General features: G+C 32.4%; 4 protein-coding genes across 8 annotated transcripts; 2 read left to right on the top strand and 2 right to left on the bottom strand.

Annotated features, from left to right (window-relative positions):
• Positions 1–105: 105 nt before the first annotated feature.
• On the top strand, positions 106–4197 carry Cdc23 (cell division cycle protein 23). Of its 2 annotated transcripts, XM_071771607.1 has the most exons (7): positions 123–1188; positions 1272–1933; positions 2117–2296; positions 2394–2558; positions 2632–2878; positions 2944–3208; positions 3271–4197. In XM_071771607.1, the coding sequence occupies exons 1-7, from the start codon at positions 1088–1090 to the stop codon at positions 3379–3381; spliced, it is 1731 nt and encodes a 576-aa protein (XP_071627708.1). In that variant the 5' UTR covers positions 123–1087; the 3' UTR covers positions 3382–4197. The 2 variants fall into 2 exon arrangements, with proteins under 2 accessions (XP_071627709.1, XP_071627708.1); XM_071771608.1 differs by lacking the exon at positions 3271–4197 and having other exon boundaries at positions 106–1188; positions 2632–2837; positions 2944–3086.
• LOC139809015 (kinesin-like protein Klp61F) lies at positions 4028–9117 on the bottom strand. The gene is made up of 16 exons (XM_071771606.1): positions 8900–9117; positions 8486–8633; positions 8242–8391; positions 7735–7895; positions 7518–7667; positions 7184–7420; positions 6666–7041; positions 6320–6591; positions 6072–6211; positions 5895–6013; positions 5466–5819; positions 5139–5366; positions 4798–4977; positions 4489–4708; positions 4275–4402; positions 4028–4167 (listed from the first exon to the last, which is right to left on the bottom strand). Exons 1-16 carry the CDS (start codon positions 8962–8964, stop codon positions 4111–4113), a joined length of 2985 nt encoding a protein of 994 aa, XP_071627707.1. The 5' UTR covers positions 8965–9117; the 3' UTR covers positions 4028–4110.
• Positions 9118–10036: 919 nt separating this feature from the next.
• LOC139808263 (uncharacterized) lies at positions 10037–17193 on the top strand. 2 transcript variants are annotated; one of them, XM_071770048.1, is made up of 4 exons: positions 10037–10186; positions 13191–13545; positions 13912–14052; positions 16746–17193. In XM_071770048.1, exons 1-3 carry the CDS (start codon positions 10143–10145, stop codon positions 14050–14052), a joined length of 540 nt encoding a protein of 179 aa, XP_071626149.1. In that variant the 5' UTR covers positions 10037–10142; the 3' UTR covers positions 16746–17193. The 2 variants fall into 2 exon arrangements, with proteins under 2 accessions (XP_071626149.1, XP_071626150.1); XM_071770049.1 differs by lacking the exon at positions 16746–17193 and having other exon boundaries at positions 13912–14058.
• Positions 17192–19323, bottom strand: LOC139808262 (probable oligoribonuclease). Of its 3 annotated transcripts, none has more exons than XM_071770046.1 (5): positions 19227–19323; positions 18704–18779; positions 18439–18600; positions 18111–18331; positions 17192–17956 (listed from the first exon to the last, which is right to left on the bottom strand). In XM_071770046.1, the coding sequence occupies exons 2-5, from the start codon at positions 18746–18748 to the stop codon at positions 17830–17832; spliced, it is 555 nt and encodes a 184-aa protein (XP_071626147.1). In that variant the 5' UTR covers positions 18749–18779; positions 19227–19323; the 3' UTR covers positions 17192–17829. The 3 variants fall into 3 exon arrangements, with proteins under 3 accessions (XP_071626147.1, XP_071626148.1, XP_071626146.1); XM_071770047.1 differs by lacking the exon at positions 19227–19323 and adding an exon at positions 19178–19215; XM_071770045.1 differs by lacking the exon at positions 19227–19323 and adding an exon at positions 19078–19124.
• Between the last annotated feature and the right edge of the window lie 729 nt (positions 19324–20052).

Here is a 20052-nt window from a genome sequence, read left to right on the forward strand (position 1 = left end):
TGACAGTTCTCGATAGTTCTCGCATAGTTCCAACAATTGCCAAAACCTATAAAAACTGTTGGAACTATGCGAGAACTATCGAGAACTGTCAAGAAGTCGATCGGAACTGCCTGCGATTCATGACTTTACTCTTGTGTGCGGTGCCAGCGGTAAAAGTAAAAAATTGTTAAAAAAATATTTGGAGGCCGGAACTGTTGCCAAAACCTATAAAAACTGTTGGAACTATGCGAGAACTATCGAGAACTGTCAAGAAGTCGATCGGAACTGCCTGCGATTCATGACTTTACTCTTGTGTGCGGTGCCAGCGGTAAAAGTAAAAAATTGTTAAAAAAATATTTGGAGGCCGGAACTGTTGCTAAAACCTATAAAAACTGTTGGAACTATGCGAGAACTATCGAGAACTGTCAAGAAGTCGATCGGAACTGCCTGCGATTCGTGACTTTACTCTTGTGTGCGGTGCCAGCGGCAAAAGTAAAAAATTGTTAAAAAAATATTTAGAGGCCGGAACTGTTGCTAAAATCTATCAGGAACTGTAGAACTCTTTGAGAACTATAGAATTTCATGGTAAAAATCAATTTTTTTGGAACTTGAGGTGCTCGTGGTCAGATTAAAAATTTGTTTAAAAATACTTATTGACCGGAACTATTGCTAAAACCTATCAGGAACTGTAGAACTTTTCGAGAACTATAAAATGTCATGGTTAAAATTATTTTTTTCGAAACATGTGCTACGGGAAGTTAGCACCTCATATTTTCAAAATTCATTTTTTTTAACTAAATCAACGGAACTATTTCTAAAAATTAGCAGGAACTGTAGAACTATTGCGGGTGCAAATAGAACTGTTGATAAATCTTTCGATTTTTGAAAGTGAGGTGCCAACTTCACAGAGACGTTTCCGCGTCTATGGGTCTAGCATATAGCATAAGAAGAAGATCGTAAACGGAGTATGCCGGTATATTATACGAACGAGTCGCACTGAAAAACGTAGATTAACCGAAGAAGAATTTACTCCTGGCTGTGTGCAGCGTTATGTTAAACGCTGTTATTTTCATAAGCGACGTAATATAGGAAAAACAAGACGAGCAGGATGCAGGAATCCGTGAAGTTCAATCTTAAGGAGGTTAAGTCGGACCTTCTGCACGCGATACACGAATGCTCTCAGCGTGGTTTGCTGCACACCACCAAATGGTACGTGAATTTCTGCTCGAATAAACGTATCGCGGTCTCTTTACGCATACGATTTTAGGATTTTATATTCATGTTTGTTGTAGGTTAGCGGAATTAAATTATTCGTTGAAGAACGTAGATATAGATCCACACGATTTAACAGCGAACATGAATGTACCAGTGATCGGCGAAGCGGAGGATATCTATACCTTGGCTAAAACGTACTTCGATCTGAAGGAGTACGACAGAGCGGCGTATTTCACGATGGACTGTATAAGTCCTAAGATCAGATTTCTACATTTGTATTCGCGCTATCTGTCAGGGGAGAAGAAGAAGATAGACGATATGACGGACGTGCCGCCGGATCCTCTGAAAAATGAGACTCTGAAGTATCTTAACGACGATCTAAAGGCGGATCACCGAGCGTCGAAGTTGGATGGCTACGGATTGTATCTTTTCGGCGTGACGCTGAAGAAGCTGCAACTCACTAAAGATGCGATAGATGTTTTAGTGGAATCTATACATAAGGAGCCTATGCATTGGGGTGCGTGGTTAGAGCTGGCTGCATTAATCACGGACAGGGAGAAACTAGAGAGTTTGTGCCTGCCTAATCATTGGATGAAGTATTTCTTCATGGCGCATATGTACTTAGAACTGCAGCTCATAGATGAAGGCCTAGCGTTATACTGCCAACTGCAATCAATGGGCTTTCAGAAGAATGGTTACGTTTTAGCTCAAACTGCAATTGCAGTGCATTATAGAAGAGGCAAGTGAGCAAATTCAGTATTTAGCATGGATAATATACAAGCTTTGCTGAAAAATTTAGAAAATCGATGTTTTCTTGATTATACGAATTATTTTAGGATTTGGTTAAATCTATCATTCGTTCATAATTATTAACATATATGTCTATGAATATCATATATCATGGAAATATTTTTTATTTTAGATGTTGATAATGCAATAGAAACTTTCAAAAGAATAATAGATGAAGATCCTTATTGCCTTGATAACATGGATACGTATTCAAATCTACTTTATGTAAAAGAAATGAAAGTTGAACTGGCAGATCTGGCACACAGAGCTACCGAGATAGATAAATATAGATTGGAGACTTGTTGTATAGTTGGTGAGTATTAATTGCATCCCTTTGAAAGACATAAGTATAACAACGTTGCATTTAAGGAGAACATACTTTAAGAGATAAAAAAAGGTATGTCTTTTAGGAAATTATTACAGTTTAAGAGCTGATCATCAAAAGGCAGTGATGTACTTTCATAGAGCGTTAAAGATGAATCCGCAATATTTGTCAGCTTGGACATTGTTAGGTCATGAATTTATGGAAATGAAGAATACCAATGGTGCTATCCACAGTTATAGGCAGGCGATTGGTAAGTTCTTTGAACACTTTCTGCTTGCATCGGTATAACATGTATTTTTAATTTATATTTTTTAACTTGCCAGAGGTGAATAGACGAGACTACAGAGCATGGTACGGCTTGGGTCAGACGTACGAAATTTTGAAAATGCCTTTTTATGGACTCTATTATTATAAACAAGCTCAGTTATTAAGGCCCCATGACAGTAGGATGGTTCTAGCTTTGGGCGAAGCATACGAGAAGCAAGATAAAATTCAGGACGCACTTAAATGCTATTACAAAGCATGCAACGTAGGTGACATAGAAGGAATGGCACTCTTAAAATTAGCAACGTACGTATCATGTAGTGCTGTATGACAAAAATAATACATATGTATAATTTCTCGTTTTGTCACAGGCTGTATGAGAAATTAGGAGAACACGATCATGCAGCGGCAGCTTATACAGATTTTGTAATGGATGAATCTCGAAGTGTCGACAGAACAGAGCTTAGTCATGCATATAAATATCTCGCACAGTATCACTTAAAGAAGGAACAATTGGATCAAGCTTATCATTACGCACAAAAATGCCTTCAGTTTGATGAAACAAAGGAGGAAGCAAAAGTGTTGTTAAAAACTATTTCTGAAAAAAGAACTAAAGTAGAAGAAACTTCTATGGTGGTAAGTAAAATCATTTTATAGTAATTAAACATTAAAGCAATTCAATTTCGTAATTTTTCTAGGTGGATGATATGAACGAAACGGACCCTGTAATTGAACAAAGAGCGCGAACGGATGCAACACCTGGAAGTCAACTATCGCCGATGAATCTCTCATTCGCACCTACGCCATAAACAAAATAGATATTTTCTACTTATAGTATACATAATTTTAATATTTGTAATTCTGTATACAAGTATACACATAAAATATTCAATAATTCTTTTGTATTGTATATTTAGTAAATTATTCTTTTTTCCTAAAGATTGCAATGTTAAAATTTCTCGAGAATTTCATGTTTTAAGTGCATCTAACAATAAGATTAATTATTAAATAGCATATGAACATATATATGATAGAAACAGTTCACAAAATTTCGATTTTTAATCCAAATAAGAAAAGGATCATAAAATAGCTATTAAATTCAATTCAAATTTAATCCAAATGCCTATTACTACGTTTACGCGAGCGTTACTTCTGTAGTAACTTACGATAATTCCTTCGCGTAAACGGGATTTTGTAGTAACTTACGATAATTTACTCCGCGTAAACGAGTGATATATCGTGTTACTACAGAAGTAACGCTCGCGTAAACGTAGTATATGTCTATTTATGCTTATTATAAGAATTATTTATGCAGTCAATTCGCTAAAGTGTCTGATACTTTTTTATATAATGTATAATGCAATAGATTTGTGAATCATTTTCTGTCAATTATTTATTTATATCGTTATTTATGCCGTTAATTACATTGTATCATTGTATCAAAATATCCTTATCTCTTTAATTAAACCTAATGTACATAATTAACTCATTTTTATTGTATAAGTATAAAATGTGCAACTGATTACCAGTTGAAGTATTTAATTTGCATTCGGACATTTCTTCTTCGGCGAGTTATTATTGACCAATACCGTTTCCTGTAAATATATATTATATATTTAATAATATTTATATGTTCCTAGTAATTTTTTCACAATTTATTCTTTAGAAATAATGGGATTTCTAAATCAATGTCTATATTTACTTCATTATCAGAATTGTTGAGGTTGAGGTAATTTCTTGTTTCTCTGAATCTCTGAATGATTCGTTCATGTGGCGAAGTTGCAACAAGACGTCGTGGATATTGATATTCTTTTCTTGCCGGCGTTAAACCTGAAAAGAAAAGTTAAATGACTTTAGTTCACCTAAAATTAAAAAATCGTAATAAATACAATATTACATAAAAACCGGAAATTTACCTGTTGGCGTGTCGTGCCGTAAATCTCCAAGAAATTTCCCAATTTTTTCCTGTATTGAATGCAGATCCGTAATTGTCTTGTCATAACAAACAGACGATTTTTCGCTTTCACTTGTAAGCTTATCGTTCAGTTCTTTGGATGCTTGTAGATTTTTCTTTCTTAATTCTTCCGCAAGCTTTTGATGATCATGACTTCCTTGAACTAGTGTATTATAGATATTCTATAAAAAAAAAAAAAGAAGATTAGATATATTATCTGTGTGTACATTTTGCAAAATAATAATTTTAATGCTGCATAAGATAGATTTACTTTGACAGATCCAACAGAAGAAGAATTATCTTCCTTGAACTTTTGTTCCATTTGTTTTATGTTATCTTCGACATGTAATTTTTTCTGCACTAATACATCGCAATGACTATTTAAGTCAGTTTGAATTTCATCAGTCAAATTACGGCTATGTACTGCAACCTGCTCTGCTAACGTCCAATTCTGATAACAGAATAAAAAATGCTTATCATTAGTAGGTATATCATATTATCTTGTTTATTACTTTTATTTTTTAAAGCACCCGATAGAAATAATGATATTTCATCATACGTTTTTATCTGGGTACTTAATAATTTAAAAATTAATAGAAAGTTAGATGTCACCTCTTCCATGCTAGATGTAACATCGTTTTTTATTATATCCACGTCGCCTTGAATTCTCTGCTGTAGAGTCTCATTTCTCTCAACAGCCTTGTGGTAGTTATTAAAAATATCATTAGTCGTACTGTCGCAAACCTCATTAACACGATTTAAGGTGGTGCATGCGGTCGAATAATTCTCGGTCACATTTTCATTTAACTTGTTAAATTGTAGCCATAGATCTTCAAATGACTGTAAAATAAGAACAATATATAATTTGTGTAAAATTATTAAAAATATTAATCAAACAATAAACCAAAATGTTATTAACAAAATATCATCAGATAATACCTTTTTAAATCTTTCTTGCTCCTCCATAATTTTACCATCACCTTCACGAATAGCTTGTATATTCTGTTTTATCTCATCTATATTTTTATACAAATTATCACGTTCTTGCAACCTGTAGTTACATAGTTGTTTTATCGATTCATTTGTATATGCCAATACTTTATCAAACTTCTGAGATACCGCATCATTTAAACGATGTAAGTTCTCTACAATTTCCATGTTATTAACTTCTATAAAATCATTAATTTTCGATGTCAGTTTTAGGGACACATCATTTAAAAATTTACGTTCATTCTGAGTCATGTCAGATGAATATGCCATTTCTGTGTCCAGCCACTGGTGATAGTGTTTGTACTAAACAGAGAAGTTCGTCATATACGTTTTGTTTATTATATTATAGTTTTTACATAATGCATAAAAATTACTTACTGAATTATTTATGTTCTTTGTAAATTCATCTATTGCTAATTTTTCTTTATTAACAATGTCATTTGACATATGGCCGATTATTGAATCAATATCCTTTTTAAACAGTTCCATTTGTGAGCCTGTAAAGATAATATAATATACATATTTGTCAGATGCATCTTAATAATTTGTACTTACCGATGCTATCTTTCATAGAGGTACAAAACCCTATGAATTCCCGTGTATAAACTGCAACATTATTTTCCACATCTTGAAACTGTTTTGAAATGTTACTTCGGAACTGATGACTGATATGTTCATTTTCTTGTTCCAATTGTCTGTGGATGTTACAGATATTTTAAAATAACTATACTAATGCTATCTGCATTATAAAATATCAACTGTTAAAAATATAATAAATATGATAATAATATGATTGTCATTACCTCTTATAAGAAATTTTATCATGAAGCTTATTTACATCAACTGTTGCTGAATCAGCTACATCCAAGAGTTTTTTTGCTTCCGACAAAAGTTGTTTTTCTGTAGATACGTGTTTTTCTACTAAGTAACTTTGTTCTTCTTTCTCACGTTCTGTCATTTGTAAAAGTGCTGTAGTTGATTTCAAAGCATGTACGGTGGTTTCTAATTGTTTCTTAGTTTCGTGTAGATAATTAGTTTGTTCCATATGCTTTGTTTGTAAATCATTAAATATTTGCTAAACAGAAATTAGAATAACAATATTAATATTAATTATTGTAACAAAAAATACATTAATTATTATCTATTTACCTCCTTAGTCTCCATAGTTTCTTTAAGGACTTTAATGTGAGTTATTTTTTCTTCAATTTCCTTTGTCTGATTTTCAATTAATGTTTGCATCTCATTATAATTCTCGTGTGCCAAATATACACCATTTCGTTCACGTGCTGCCACCAAGTCTCTTCTAAGTCTCTCAATTTCTTCCGTGTACTCTTTAAGTAGTGCCTTTTTAGACAGTTTCTGATTAATTTCAGGACGATTTGTGATATTTTTGGCACGTTGAGCATAATCTAATGTTGATAAGGTTTCCTCAACATTTATGCTCGCTGGAGACACTGTTGCAATGATTGACGTTTTCGTACGTCCACCTAATGACTCTTGCAAGAGTCTTGTTAATTTTGATTCCCTGGTCAATGTAAAACACACGAAAAAGAATAGATTGGATTAATTTTATTATAAATAAATAATTATCAAATTTTAATGTTGATCTTTTAATTTCTTATATATTTGTATCTATAAAATTATATCAATATGTAAATTTGTATTACCGATATGGAATGTGAGGTGCTCTCTCAACAAGCGATGTTATAACTCGACCAAGAGTCAATAATGATTGATTAATATTTCCTGCTTCTCGTGCTCTCCTATCAACCGCACCAGATCTTCCAACATTTTCACTCCCAGCTAAATCTACCAAGTTTAATTTTCCAGTTTTTAAAAGTTCTTCTCCATCCACATTATTTTCTTTTATATGAATAGTGATGGAAAATACTGTATGGGAACGGCTGAAAGTATATAGTATAAAAAATATATAAATAATATATAAAATTTAGTGCTTTAAAAAATAAATAACACATTATGTATCTAATTTAAGATAACAACCTCGAGTGAGCATTCATTAAAGTTGCAGCCGTTTGTCTTTTCTCTGATCCCTTTTCTAGGATCTTATAAACTTCATTTTTATTATGTACAGTTACTTCCTCTAATCCATGAATGATCACTGAACCTTTTCTTGTAGCATCCTCATAAAGCCTAAAATAATCATCATACTAATATAATCTATTTTTCATATTTCTTAGCAAAAATGCAGTAATATTACCTTATTTTAGATGCATCATCACTAGGCGATAGCAAGTCAAACAGTTCTTCGTTATATAACTCGAGAAAGCTAACTCGTACTGTATATTCTTGTGCTTCCAACAAACGTAATTCATCAAACAAATGACTTAATGCACGTGGTATAATTCCAGCTGTAGTATCCTATATGTATAAAAACAAAATTAATTTGTACAAGCTTAATTGATACTATTATATTTGTAAATTATAGCAAAATATTAAAGTTGATTATTTTGATATTTGATACAAATAGCAAAACAGTCTAGTCAAGTCATATTTATATATGGTAAAATTATAAATTTATTTTTTTGATACAAATTACTCCATTTTATTACAATTTCAAGCATTGTCTTGATTCAATAAGCAGAAAGTTATGGTTTTCCTTATATTAATAAATATAAAAAAATATGATGTTAAGGCTATATATATTAAAATTTTATACGTCTATCATTTAATGCAATAATTAACATCATTTTATATAACAACTCACACTTTGCCAGTGCAATGTTGGATCATTGCTAACACCTTCCATAGTAAATGTCTTTCCAGTACTAGTTTGGCCATAAGCAAAAACCGTACAATTATATCCTGCCAATACTTCCTCGAGCAATGGGCTAACAACTGCATTATACACATCTATCTACAAATTACAACCATTTTTTAAGCATTCCTTGAAACATTCAAGATAGAAAATTTCATTTTTTATACAAAATATAGAAGTGTTATATCTCTACCTGTTTCGAAGAAGGTCCAAATACTTTGTCAAATGTGAATTTCTTTGAATGATTGCCTTGTGATCTTTCGTGGACCACCACTTCTTTGTTAGATGGCAATTCTAATACCGAGATAGATTTTCCAACTTTCTCACTTTGATTTATTGGTCTATTAAAGAAAAGGAAATCACTTTATAAGGATAATAGGCCTTATATCAACATATAAAGGCAAATAAAAAATAACAAAAATGTATGTACGTATTAGTTGTTTAATTTTTATTTAATAAAAAAATTATGATTGTCAAACAAGAGACAAAAGTACTTTTTCGAAATCTTTCAGGGCAGAATTTAATGCGCCTTTCGTTATGCACTAACAATAAGTTTCAGCTTCCTCAACAATAACACGTCACAGCATCACAAATAATTGTCACCTACCTGACGCGCACGAAAACTTGTATATGCTGATTCTTATCCTTCTTCGTATTGCGAGCATCATTCATCTTGGATAATTTCTTGCGTAATTATCTCTCGCTACGGCAACACGGCTAGTACGATTTCACGTCCGTCAACGACAACACGTTTTATTTCGCGTTTATTTACTGTTTGTAAACGCCAGACGCGAGAAGTCAGCCACAGCCACAGTATCCGTTGAAGAATTTAAATTGAGATGCTTCACGCGATCGCCGCTAGGTGATGGCGTGATGGAAATCGCATTTTTTCAATGGCAGCCAACCACAGGGGATCTCGGATCCATGTATCTTTTCCCCTAGGGCTCGATTCTTTGAATTTGCGAGAGAAACGTATACGAAAATTCTGCTCTTACAGAAACGTAGCAATTTGATTGGTAGGTGGTTGGATAAAAAATGATAAAGATCCAGATTTTCTTTAAACTTGCAGTAAAATTATATTTAGATATTAATACGTATGTATGTGTGTTAGGGTAAGATTTACCGTAGTTTCCGAGATATGATCGCTTATGCTAGGTCTACAATGCGAGTCGTAAAGTTGTGAGTCGTAAGAATTGACCAATCACAATCGAATTTGAGGAGAATAATCGACTGTGATTGGTTAATTCTTACGGCTCACGACTTACGTAACGAATGACGTTAGAGGACGTGATGGAATTAATACGTCATTTGACATCATCTGCTACTGGGTGTATTTTAATTAACATTGCGTTTATGGCCGCTGCATGAAGTAGAAAAACTAATATACTTGGACATGTATATTTGTCAATATCTAAAATAATCTAAAATCTAAAATAAGGATTAAAACAAAAAATTGAGCAAAAGTAATTGAATTTTAAAAAAAGTGCATGTTTAAATTTTGACGACACTGACCGTACGATATCAGAGTATGATAAATCCAAAAAAAATTTTATTAGATTAGCTCGGTTAGTTTCTTCGCGGTGCCAACGTCAAAATACTATTTCATTTTCTGTAACTTTTTTTATTTTATCGGTTTTTAACATTCTAAGAGAAGCAATAGTGTTTAAAAATCTGTTCTTGAATTTATATATAAAAGGATTCATCGTCTATTGAACTTTATTGATCAAGCCTAATTTTGACTAGTATAGTTGGGAAAGAACCATCTTAAAAGCCATGCGATAATCGGGTACCGTATATCAATTGGTCTTTAGACCGTCAATTACTGCGGAGTGTCTCAAGAAAAAGAAAAAATGAAAAGAACGGAATCGTCTGTAGAGTCTACAGATTTGCCCAGGTAAGCGAGAAATGAGTTCACCTAAAATCGCATGTCTATTTTGGTTCTGTTAAGAAGTTATTATAGTTATAATAGTTATCGTTGTTGTATTACAATAATTTATACTCTGATATATGTACAGGGTGGAGCACCATAAATTGAGACGCCTAAATATATTATATATCTAAAAAATAAAGCAAAATAGAAAGAAATGTTACAGACAAAAGTTGTAAGGTTTAAAAAGACGCATTTAATGCAGTATTAATTTGACCATAAAGTGGCGTTGCTAAAATCGGGTTTAGTCAACTTTACTTTTTTAAATAAAAAACCCCTATTTTTTATTGTATCATATTTTTCTATTAATAAATTTGAACAATTTTTGTCTGAAACGTTTTGAGATATTCAAGGAAAACTGATAACTTTTTCAATATTATATATTTAGTTTATGATATCTCGATAATTGTTTATGGTAAAAAACTTTTTGACTTGATTTGGTCTTAAGAATATGCTGTTGCAATATACTCCAACTTTTTTAAATATTCATGTATACATGAAAGCTTCAAGAAAATGTATGGTAAATATTGAGTATAGCGATCTCCTCTCCGAGTTCTCTGAAATTTTAAAATTTTGTGTATTTTGGGTCATAAAAAAGATTCTAAGAAGGAAATATCACGATGTCGGTAAGTAAGAAAATAATAATTTACGGATATATATTTTGTTTCTTATTTGTGGCGCCTGCACACAGAACGCGGCAACGCAGCAATAGCGGTGACTAATCACCGCTTTGTCAGTCAGTTATTTATCTATATCTAAAGGAAGATGTTCTGACTCATTCATTCACTGACTCATCAACGCCCAGCCCAAACCTGAACCCCAGCCTGAACCGAATTTTTACCAAAAGTATATGAAACAGGGGTAGAATTTTCCGGGGAGTGTCACTATGTGTATAGTTTTTTGTTACTGATCTTTTTGGAAGCCGATTTTTTTAATTTTTCCTATTTTTCGGAAAATAATTCACCGAATCTCCCAATTTTTCGGGAAATAATTGATTGAATCTCAAAGAATTATACATAAAGTAAGGGTAGAATATTTCCCGGGGAGTGCTATCAAGTGTACTATTTTTTGTTACCGATTTTTTTGGAAACCGGTTCCGAATGATCGAATCTCAAAGAATTGTACATAAAATAGGGGTAGAATTTCCCGGGGAGTGCTATAAAGTATATAATTTTTCGTTACCGATCTTTTTGGTATCGGTATCAGAAGTTTTTCGAATTTTTCGGGAAATAATTGATCGAATTTTAAAGAATTGTATAAAACAGGGGTAGAATTTCCCGGTGAGTGCTATAAACTGTATAGTTTTTCGTTACCGATCTTTTTGGGAACCGGTATCTTTTTGGAAATCGGTTACGAAATTTTCCAGAGAGAGAGAGAGAGAGAGAGAGGAAGATCGAAGAGAGAGAGAGAGAGAGAGCGCGAGACGAGCCCTGAAGAGAGAGAGAGAGGAGAGAGAGAGAGGAAAGATGGAAGGACTCTCTCGAGAAGAGAGAGAGAAGAGAGAGGAGAAGAGAGAGAGAGAGGAGAGAGGGAGAAGAGAGAGAGAGAGAGGAGAGGAGAGAGAGAGAGAGAGAGAGCGAGGTCTCTCTCTCTCGAGAGAGAGAGGAGAGAGAGAGAGAGAGACTATTTGCGTGTCTTATTACATATGTCCTCCGGGGCGAAGCCCGGGTAACCAGCTAGTATCTATAATTAAGCCTAGGCCTCCGCACACACACACACACGAATGAAAAATATAAGGAACAAGAAACAGATAGGGCCGATATCACAGTCTCCGATTAACGTGATCCTCCGATTAAACTTACTCTGCATCTTTTTCTAACTGTCCCCCTAGAAAGAGACGAAGAGTGAGTTTAATCGGAGGATCACGTTAATCGGAGACTGTGATATCGGTCCATATTGGGTGTGCTTTCCATTTAGTGATACAAGTCGACACAGACGTTGTCGTTCTATCTTTCTATTCAACGAGTAACAAAGACAGAACGAGACTTGTGTCGACTTGTGTCAGTAAATGGAAAACACTCATTATAGCGATTAGGACTAAAGAATCAAGAATGAAGTTAGATGCACAATGAAAAAGACAGGCAATGGAAACAGGGAATAACACGTACAGACAATAGATTTTCAACTTCAACCTATCAAAAGCCGTGTATTAATGTTACACCAGCAGCTTTATTCCTGATTTCTTCTTTCTAATCGCTAATATCCTGTTCCTTGTTCCTTATATTTTTCGTTATGCGGAGGCCCTTACTTCCGGAAAAGCAAGACGGTGATTAGTCACCGTTTTACCGCATTGCCGCGTTGCTGCGTTCTGTGTACAGGAGCCATTACTTTAATTATAGATTCTATTATGTTCCACATAATTATATATTTTAAAATTATAATTTTTGTTAAAACAGAGAATAGAGTAGAAAGCATAAATACAAAGTATTTCAGAAGCGAAATATATATCGATATGTATTTCGCTTCTGAAATACTTTGTATTAATTTATGCTTTCTACTATTCTCTGCTTTAACAAAGATTATAATTTTAAAATATTTATATAATTATGTAGAAATGAAAGTAAAAGAAACAAAATATTCGCAAATTATTAATTTCTTAATTACTTACCGACATCGTGATATTTTAAGTATTAATTAAAAATAAATCATGGAGGACGATTTTCCTTCTCAGAATCTTTTTTACAATCCAAAATACACAAAATTTGAAAATTACAAAAAAATCGAAAAAGAGGAGGGGGGGGGGTACTTATACTCAAAATATTTACATATGTATATTAGGCGATTTTTGGCGATCGTTTGGTATGGTTTGGTACATATACCAAAGTTGCTATCGGTGGTTGCTATTGGTTCTGGTGCAGTTTGGTACCCTTTGGTTGCTTATACCAGAGTCACGCAAAAAATCGCCTATTCTTTATTATACTATTCTCCATTGTGTGATAATGATTGTAACACGAGAAATCTAACTTTCTAGCGGCTCAAAAAACATTGGTAAGCAGACCGAAAACTTTAATAGTCTTAAAGATGAAGTTGCCAAGTTGGAGGAGCAAGTGAGAATGCTGCAACTTGAAAATAATGATCTGAGAAAACACGTGAAAAGCTCTAAGAAACCTGACCATGTTGTATATGGTCAGAAGCTCCTTCCCCGCACTCCACAGGCAACAGCTATATTTAAAAGTCCAGTTGGAATTGTTGGAAAGTCTGGTTGTGGCTGTAAAGGGAATTGCTCCTCACGGATTTGTGGCTGCGTGAAGAACAGCAACAAATGTGGTCTGTCATGTAAATGTGACGATGAAATATGTCAAAATCAAGAATATTATCATTCGAATGTATGATGTTTTTATATATAGTAACCTGAAAAGAAATTTATTGATATTTTACAGAAACCAGAATATGATCAACGGAAAAATAAATTGTGTTGCAATTAGGCTGGGTTCATCTTGACGCTTTCAGCACTGTAAGCATCATTCTATCTTCGTTGCACATCTAATATCAAACGAAGATAGAACGATGCTTTCAGCACTAAAAGCGCCAAAACAAACGCAGTCTAGTCATATCTGTAAGAAGTTCCTTTCTTTAAATTTTTAAAATATTTGCTTTTATAATTTTAAACATGAACAAATTTTATTATGGAATAACTATTATGGAATAATAAGAGTTTTTTTTTATAATATTAAGAACTGATTACTTCACAGGCAACAGCTATTAAAAGGCCAGTTGAAAAGTCTGGTTGTGACTGTAAAGGAGATTGCTCCTCACGGATGTGTGGTTGCGTGAAAAAGAACAACAGATGTGGTCCATCATGTAAATGTGACGAAGAAATATGTGAAAATTAGGTAATATTATCATTTGATGTTTTTATGTATATAGTAACTTGAAAAGAAATTTATTGATATTATTGTAGATGTATGTCTGCATTTACACAGCGGCTTGTAATCCGGTTTAAGTAATTATAAACGTATACTATCCGACCTAAAATTTTTCTTTTCTGATTATAAGTAATGATCATTTATAAATATGAATTAACCTATTTTGTTGATACTCTAAAGGTTATTCTACATAGAAGTCGTAGTCGTGAGTTGTAAGAAATTGACCAATCACATTCGAAGTTGAGGAGAATATTCAATCTGTGATTGGTCAATTTCTTACAACTCACGACTACGACTTCTATGTAGAATAACCTTAAACATTTGAAACAATCTTTGATATAGGTATGTATATTAGGAGCTTTCCACTATTTTGTGGTAATGTCAACAATTTTGGGGTTCTTTTTCGTGTTATGTTCACGATTTTTTGGTTCTCTTCCGTTAGATTCACGATTTTTTGATTTTATTTCCAAAGAAAATAAAAAAATCGTAGATATAGCACGGAAGAGAACCACAAAAACGTGCACATACCGACAGGATTCGGATACAGTCAAAACGGGCATGACCACTCTTAAGGCCATTGTACGTACAAAATACTACAAAAATTTTAGTAGTAATCGCAAGGCCGTAAGAAAATTGACCAATCACAATCAATTATTCTTTGACTGCAAGGAGAATTATTGATTATGATTGGTTAGTTTTCTTACGGCCTTGTGATTACTACTAAAATTTTTGTACATACGTGCAATGGCCTTTATCTTTCTCTCTGCCCGAACTCTAGTTATTATTTTTATCTAGTTTATCTTTACCTATGGAGCTTTCCAGCAAGCGACACAAGTCGACACAAACGTCGTTCTCTTCTTTTTTGGAAATGAGTAACAAAGAGTAAAGGCCATTGCACGTAACAAAGTTTTAGTCATAAATCGTAAGGCCGTAAGAAAATAGACCTGCAATCACAGTCGATTATTCTCCGCTTGCTGGAAAAAGCTCCCCCTAGTATATAGGGGTAACCCTGGGTCTACAATAAGTTTTTTAAGGTGATCCTAAAGCCGTAATCCTAACCGGTTTTTTTCAGTTTTTTTCTTAGCACTAATCTTTTAATTAGCTTTATAGAAATACAAAATTCTTGTCTAGAATTAAAGTACACATCAAAATCTAGGTCATGGTGGTCGAATTTATATCGAAAACGAAAAAAAATTAATATTTTTTGTTATTCGACCACCATGACCTAGATTTTGATGCGTACTTTAATTCTAGACAAGAATTTTGCATTTCTATAAAGCCAATTAAAAGATTATAGTGCTAAGAAAAAAACCGAAAAAAACCGGCTAGAATCACGGCTTTAGGATCACCTTAAGCCCTAACCCTTAAGAAATTGACCAATCGATTATTCTCCTCAAATTCGAATGTGATTGATCAATTTCTTAAGGGGATCCTAAAGCCGTCTGTATTAATACCGACCGAATTCTTATATCTGTCCTTGTATAGACAATGATGATAGACAAGGATAGACATGGTTATAGGTTATATTGCATTCATTACAATTAATCTTTTTTTGTAAGCTTTTATTCTTAGTTCCAATTGCACGATATTGTTCTTACACGTTGTCCCTAGGTCATGCTGGTCTAATTTTGTGGATATTTATTGTGAAATTTTTGTACAAAGCAAATATTGTCGTCACGTATAACAAAAAATATTTTTGCTTCCTCATAGAGGAAGCTTTGTTTTCGTAAATTCGTATATGAACCTTTGATTCCGTATAAAATTGGCTCTAATCAACCAAATTAAAAAAAAAAATATATAAAATAGAGGTAGAAGAAACCAAAGAAAAGATTGTTTTTTGAGTTTTTAATATCAATATGTTCAGAGTGTTCTAAAATGTCGAAATATTGCATTAAAAAAAATGTCGGTATGTGTGTATGTATGTATGTATGGCTGTGCCAAATTTACAGAAATTTCTATAACTCCAGAACTGATCAACCAAATCTTAACGAATTATATATGAAATAGGGGTAGAAAAGACTGAAGAATATAATAAAATTAATAAAAATTATTAATAATAAAGGGGTTACCGATTTCTGTTAAAAAAAAGTTTACCGAAATTTTTTAATTTTATTATATTCTTCAGTCTTTTCTATTTCTATTTCATATTAGCATCTTAAGACATTACTTCCTCTATGAGGAAGCCAAGTGCAAATTTCTAATTTGCACAATTTTTTTTTTCGTTTTTGATATAAATTCGACCACCATGACCTAGATTTTGATGCGTACTTTAATTCTAGACAAGAATTTTGCATTTCTATAAAGCCAATTAAAAGATTAGTGCTAAGAAAAAAACCGGCATTACAGACGGCTTTAGAGGATCACCTTAAGGTTTAAGGCTTAAAGCACCTATTGTAGACCGGGACTTAGGCCGGTTGAGCCAACAGTGGAATGTGTAAATAGTTATATATATATATATAATAGTTCCTTTCTTTAAATATATAAAATATTTGCTTATAATTCAAAACCTATCAACAAATTTTATTATGGAATAATAAGAATTTTTTAATATTAAGAACTGATTAGGAGATGTTGAGATACAGGGATGAAATGTATAAATAGTATACTTTTAAAAATAATTCAAAAAAATTATTTTACATATATACTGCAATGCATTTCAGATACTAAAGAAGAAAAAGTCGATTGGGAAAAGTACTCTAGGGAAGAGCACACTGCGCAATTAATTCCTTGCAAAAAATGCAAAAGAACTTTTTTACCCAATCAGATTCAATGTACAACGAAGCTTGCTGTAAAGAGATTTAAATATTGACGAAACAAAAATTGTTTAGACTTTTTTAAACTTTTAACATGTTACTTTATGATTTTGCGTTTATCTTTTATCATCGACATATAGCACTTAAGATAGCAACTATGATTGGTCCGCCGTTTTTATTTAATTCGCGCCAGTTTTTGGAAATTTTTATTTTTGTCAAACATAGTAAACTTTCAAAAATTTTTTTATCAAAATAATCTACATATACATGTAAAAAAGAATCCACAGAAAAGAGAACAAATTATTTTCATATAAATATGGTCAATTCCATATGAATAATAAATAATTTCCATATATATCATAATTTTATTACAATAAAGTACATTATCATTTCCTACCCATTGGGCTCAACGTTACAAATTTGTCGTTTTGTTGATGAATTATTGCAGTAAACTGTCGTGCATCCAACCATTGTTATTTGTTCGTCCAGAAACAAATTTTATAAAACTGGATAATTTTCGACACGTTATAAGTTACAGCGTCACTGTAGAATGAGATAGAATATATTTCTCTCTCATAGGATTTTGAAGAAAAATAGGCTCTTGTTATGGCTAGACTTAACTTACGGTTTAACTTACAAGTATCTTTTTCTAATTCTTAAAACTAGAAAAAATCCACATTAGAGTAGAAATGGATATAAAAGTATAAAATTTATGCAGACGGTGTAAAAATATATAATTTATATTATATTTCATTATGTTTTTACTATGTTCGATGAAAAATAATTCTTAATCCATATTGAATATTTATATCTTCGTTCGTGATTCACAAATCTTTACAAATTAAATTGCATTGAGCTCTTTTTATTTTAGACGGCCTTCTGCATAAGTACCTGATAAAATTTTTTAAATATAAAAATACTAATTAATATTTACGTGATAAAATTATTTTATATAAATATCAAATCTAAGAAATTAAATATGTTTATTAAATTATAACATCTTAAAAAAGTGGTTTTTGTAATATCTCAGTTCATTAATGCTCTCTTTTATATCATCCAGAGCCCTATGGTTTAGTTTCTTTTTCGGCGCTGAATTATATACATTTGGATTCCACCTTCTAAAAATTATGAAGATTTACTCACACATTATCATATTGTTTTATCAAAATTACCTTAAATATTAATTGCAGAATAGTCTTATTATTATTAATTGTTTACATTGCGTCAGCATCTCTATTTTTTCATATAAAAATATAAGAAATCGGTCATTACCTAGCAATTTCCTTGATTGTACTAACATCGATAATCCTGTAGTGCAAGTAATTGTTAACTAATGGCATATATTTGTGCAGAAATAAACGATCTATATACACTGAATTTCCAGCTAATGGACATGAACCTTGGGGAATGTGTTTTTTTAAAAGGTCGAGTACTGTCTTCTCAGCTTCTTCCAATGATACTGTACTTGAGCGAGAGTTCTCAATTAATCCTGTCTGAAATATATATTAGTAATTAAGTTACAAAACTCAAAATATACCAATTTTCAAAGGCTAAAAAGTTCAAGAATATCTGTATCATCCATGTAAGTTAAAAGCTTTACCTTTGTGTGATTTTCCTTACACCATTCATTCATATTTTCTAATATTGTGTCTGGTTGATGTATCACAATATTCAATTCCTCACTAACAATTTTTAGTTTTTTATCTGTTACAATGCAGGCAATTTCTAGTATATGGTGTTTATCTACCTCAAGTCCAGTCATCTATAAAAATATAATATGCAATTAATTTATGTTTCTAAATTAATTTTTGATTACTCCTCATTATAATCATTAGGTGTAGGTATCATTTGTAAGATTTCAATACCTCTAAGTCCATCCAAACAATATAATTAGTATTTTTGGATGTCATCTTGTCTGTTAATAATATATCATCTAACAATCTGCAAATATAATTTAAACATAAATAAAAGTAAAATAAAAAACAAAAATGTTAGTTATTATAAGAAATATTTAAAAAGATTAATAATCGTCATTGCGTTCAATTTCGTGCGACGATAAAATTGAACACCAACTTATTTTTATATCACGCATGTCAAAGTAAGATTTTACACGCTTCTCGGACATGTGTATCATGTTAATTTATATAGTAAATTACAACAATGCAAATAGTTGATAAAATGAGAAATTAATAAAGCAACAAAAATAGGAATTTTCTGACGATTTAACTTTCGAGATAACCTCCAATTATACGTGATAAACTTTAAACACATGTTCCTCTGGAAACATTTATAAAATATTATGGTAACTAAAATATAAATCTTATGAAATATGATAGTACAAAATAGACGTTAATGACGATTCTTTGTTCTTGGTGAAAATAATTATACCTTCAATGACAATAAAACATTGAAATTGACACTACGAGATTGCTACCTGCTACCTGTGTAGAGTGTAAACGCCACATGACATGCGCCCTTCACAAGGGTATTTAAGCTCTAAGCCGTAAGAAATTGACCAATCACATACTTATGTTTACGCGAGCGTTATGCTGCGTTTCCACTATACGCATCGCGCGTCGCGTCACGACGCCGCGTCATCCAATCAAAACGTTTTATTTTATGACGTCATTTCCGACAAGATCTCGTGTCTAATGATTTTTTACGCTGACTGAAGGTGCGATTTCATTGACGCTAGAAACCAGCGGCAGCGTCAAGAAAATGTAGTGGGGGAAGAAGTTTCGTTGAATTTTGCGGTACGCTAAAAAGTTGAGACGGTCTGAACTTCTTCCCCCACTACATTTTCTTGACGCTGCCGCTGGTTTCTAGCGTCAATGAAATCGCACCTTGACGGGCGTTGTCCTATCGAATGGTTGACTGACTACTTTTTTTATGTTTGATATCGTATAAAGTACCTATAAGAATTTTTTTAGACTTTGTAAATGAGTTGCACATTATTATTTTTTTATACATGCTTCGGGCCCACGGTCTTACCGTGTTCGGGCCTGACTGACCACCCCCATCCTAACACACAGCTGACGACTGACTAAGATAATTCTTCTTTATATGCAATGTGTAACCTGCAGAAAAACTTTCAGTCTTGATTTACCGACATTATCATTTTTCGATGGATCTTTTAATTGGCTTTACAGAATTGCAAGTTTTTGGTCTAGAATTAAAGTACGCACAAAAATCTAAGGTAGAAAACGCGATTTTA

The sequence above is a fragment of the Temnothorax longispinosus genome, chromosome 2 (assembly GCF_030848805.1).
Source record: "Temnothorax longispinosus isolate EJ_2023e chromosome 2, Tlon_JGU_v1, whole genome shotgun sequence".
NCBI classification, from domain to species: Eukaryota; Metazoa; Arthropoda; class Insecta; order Hymenoptera; family Formicidae; genus Temnothorax; species Temnothorax longispinosus.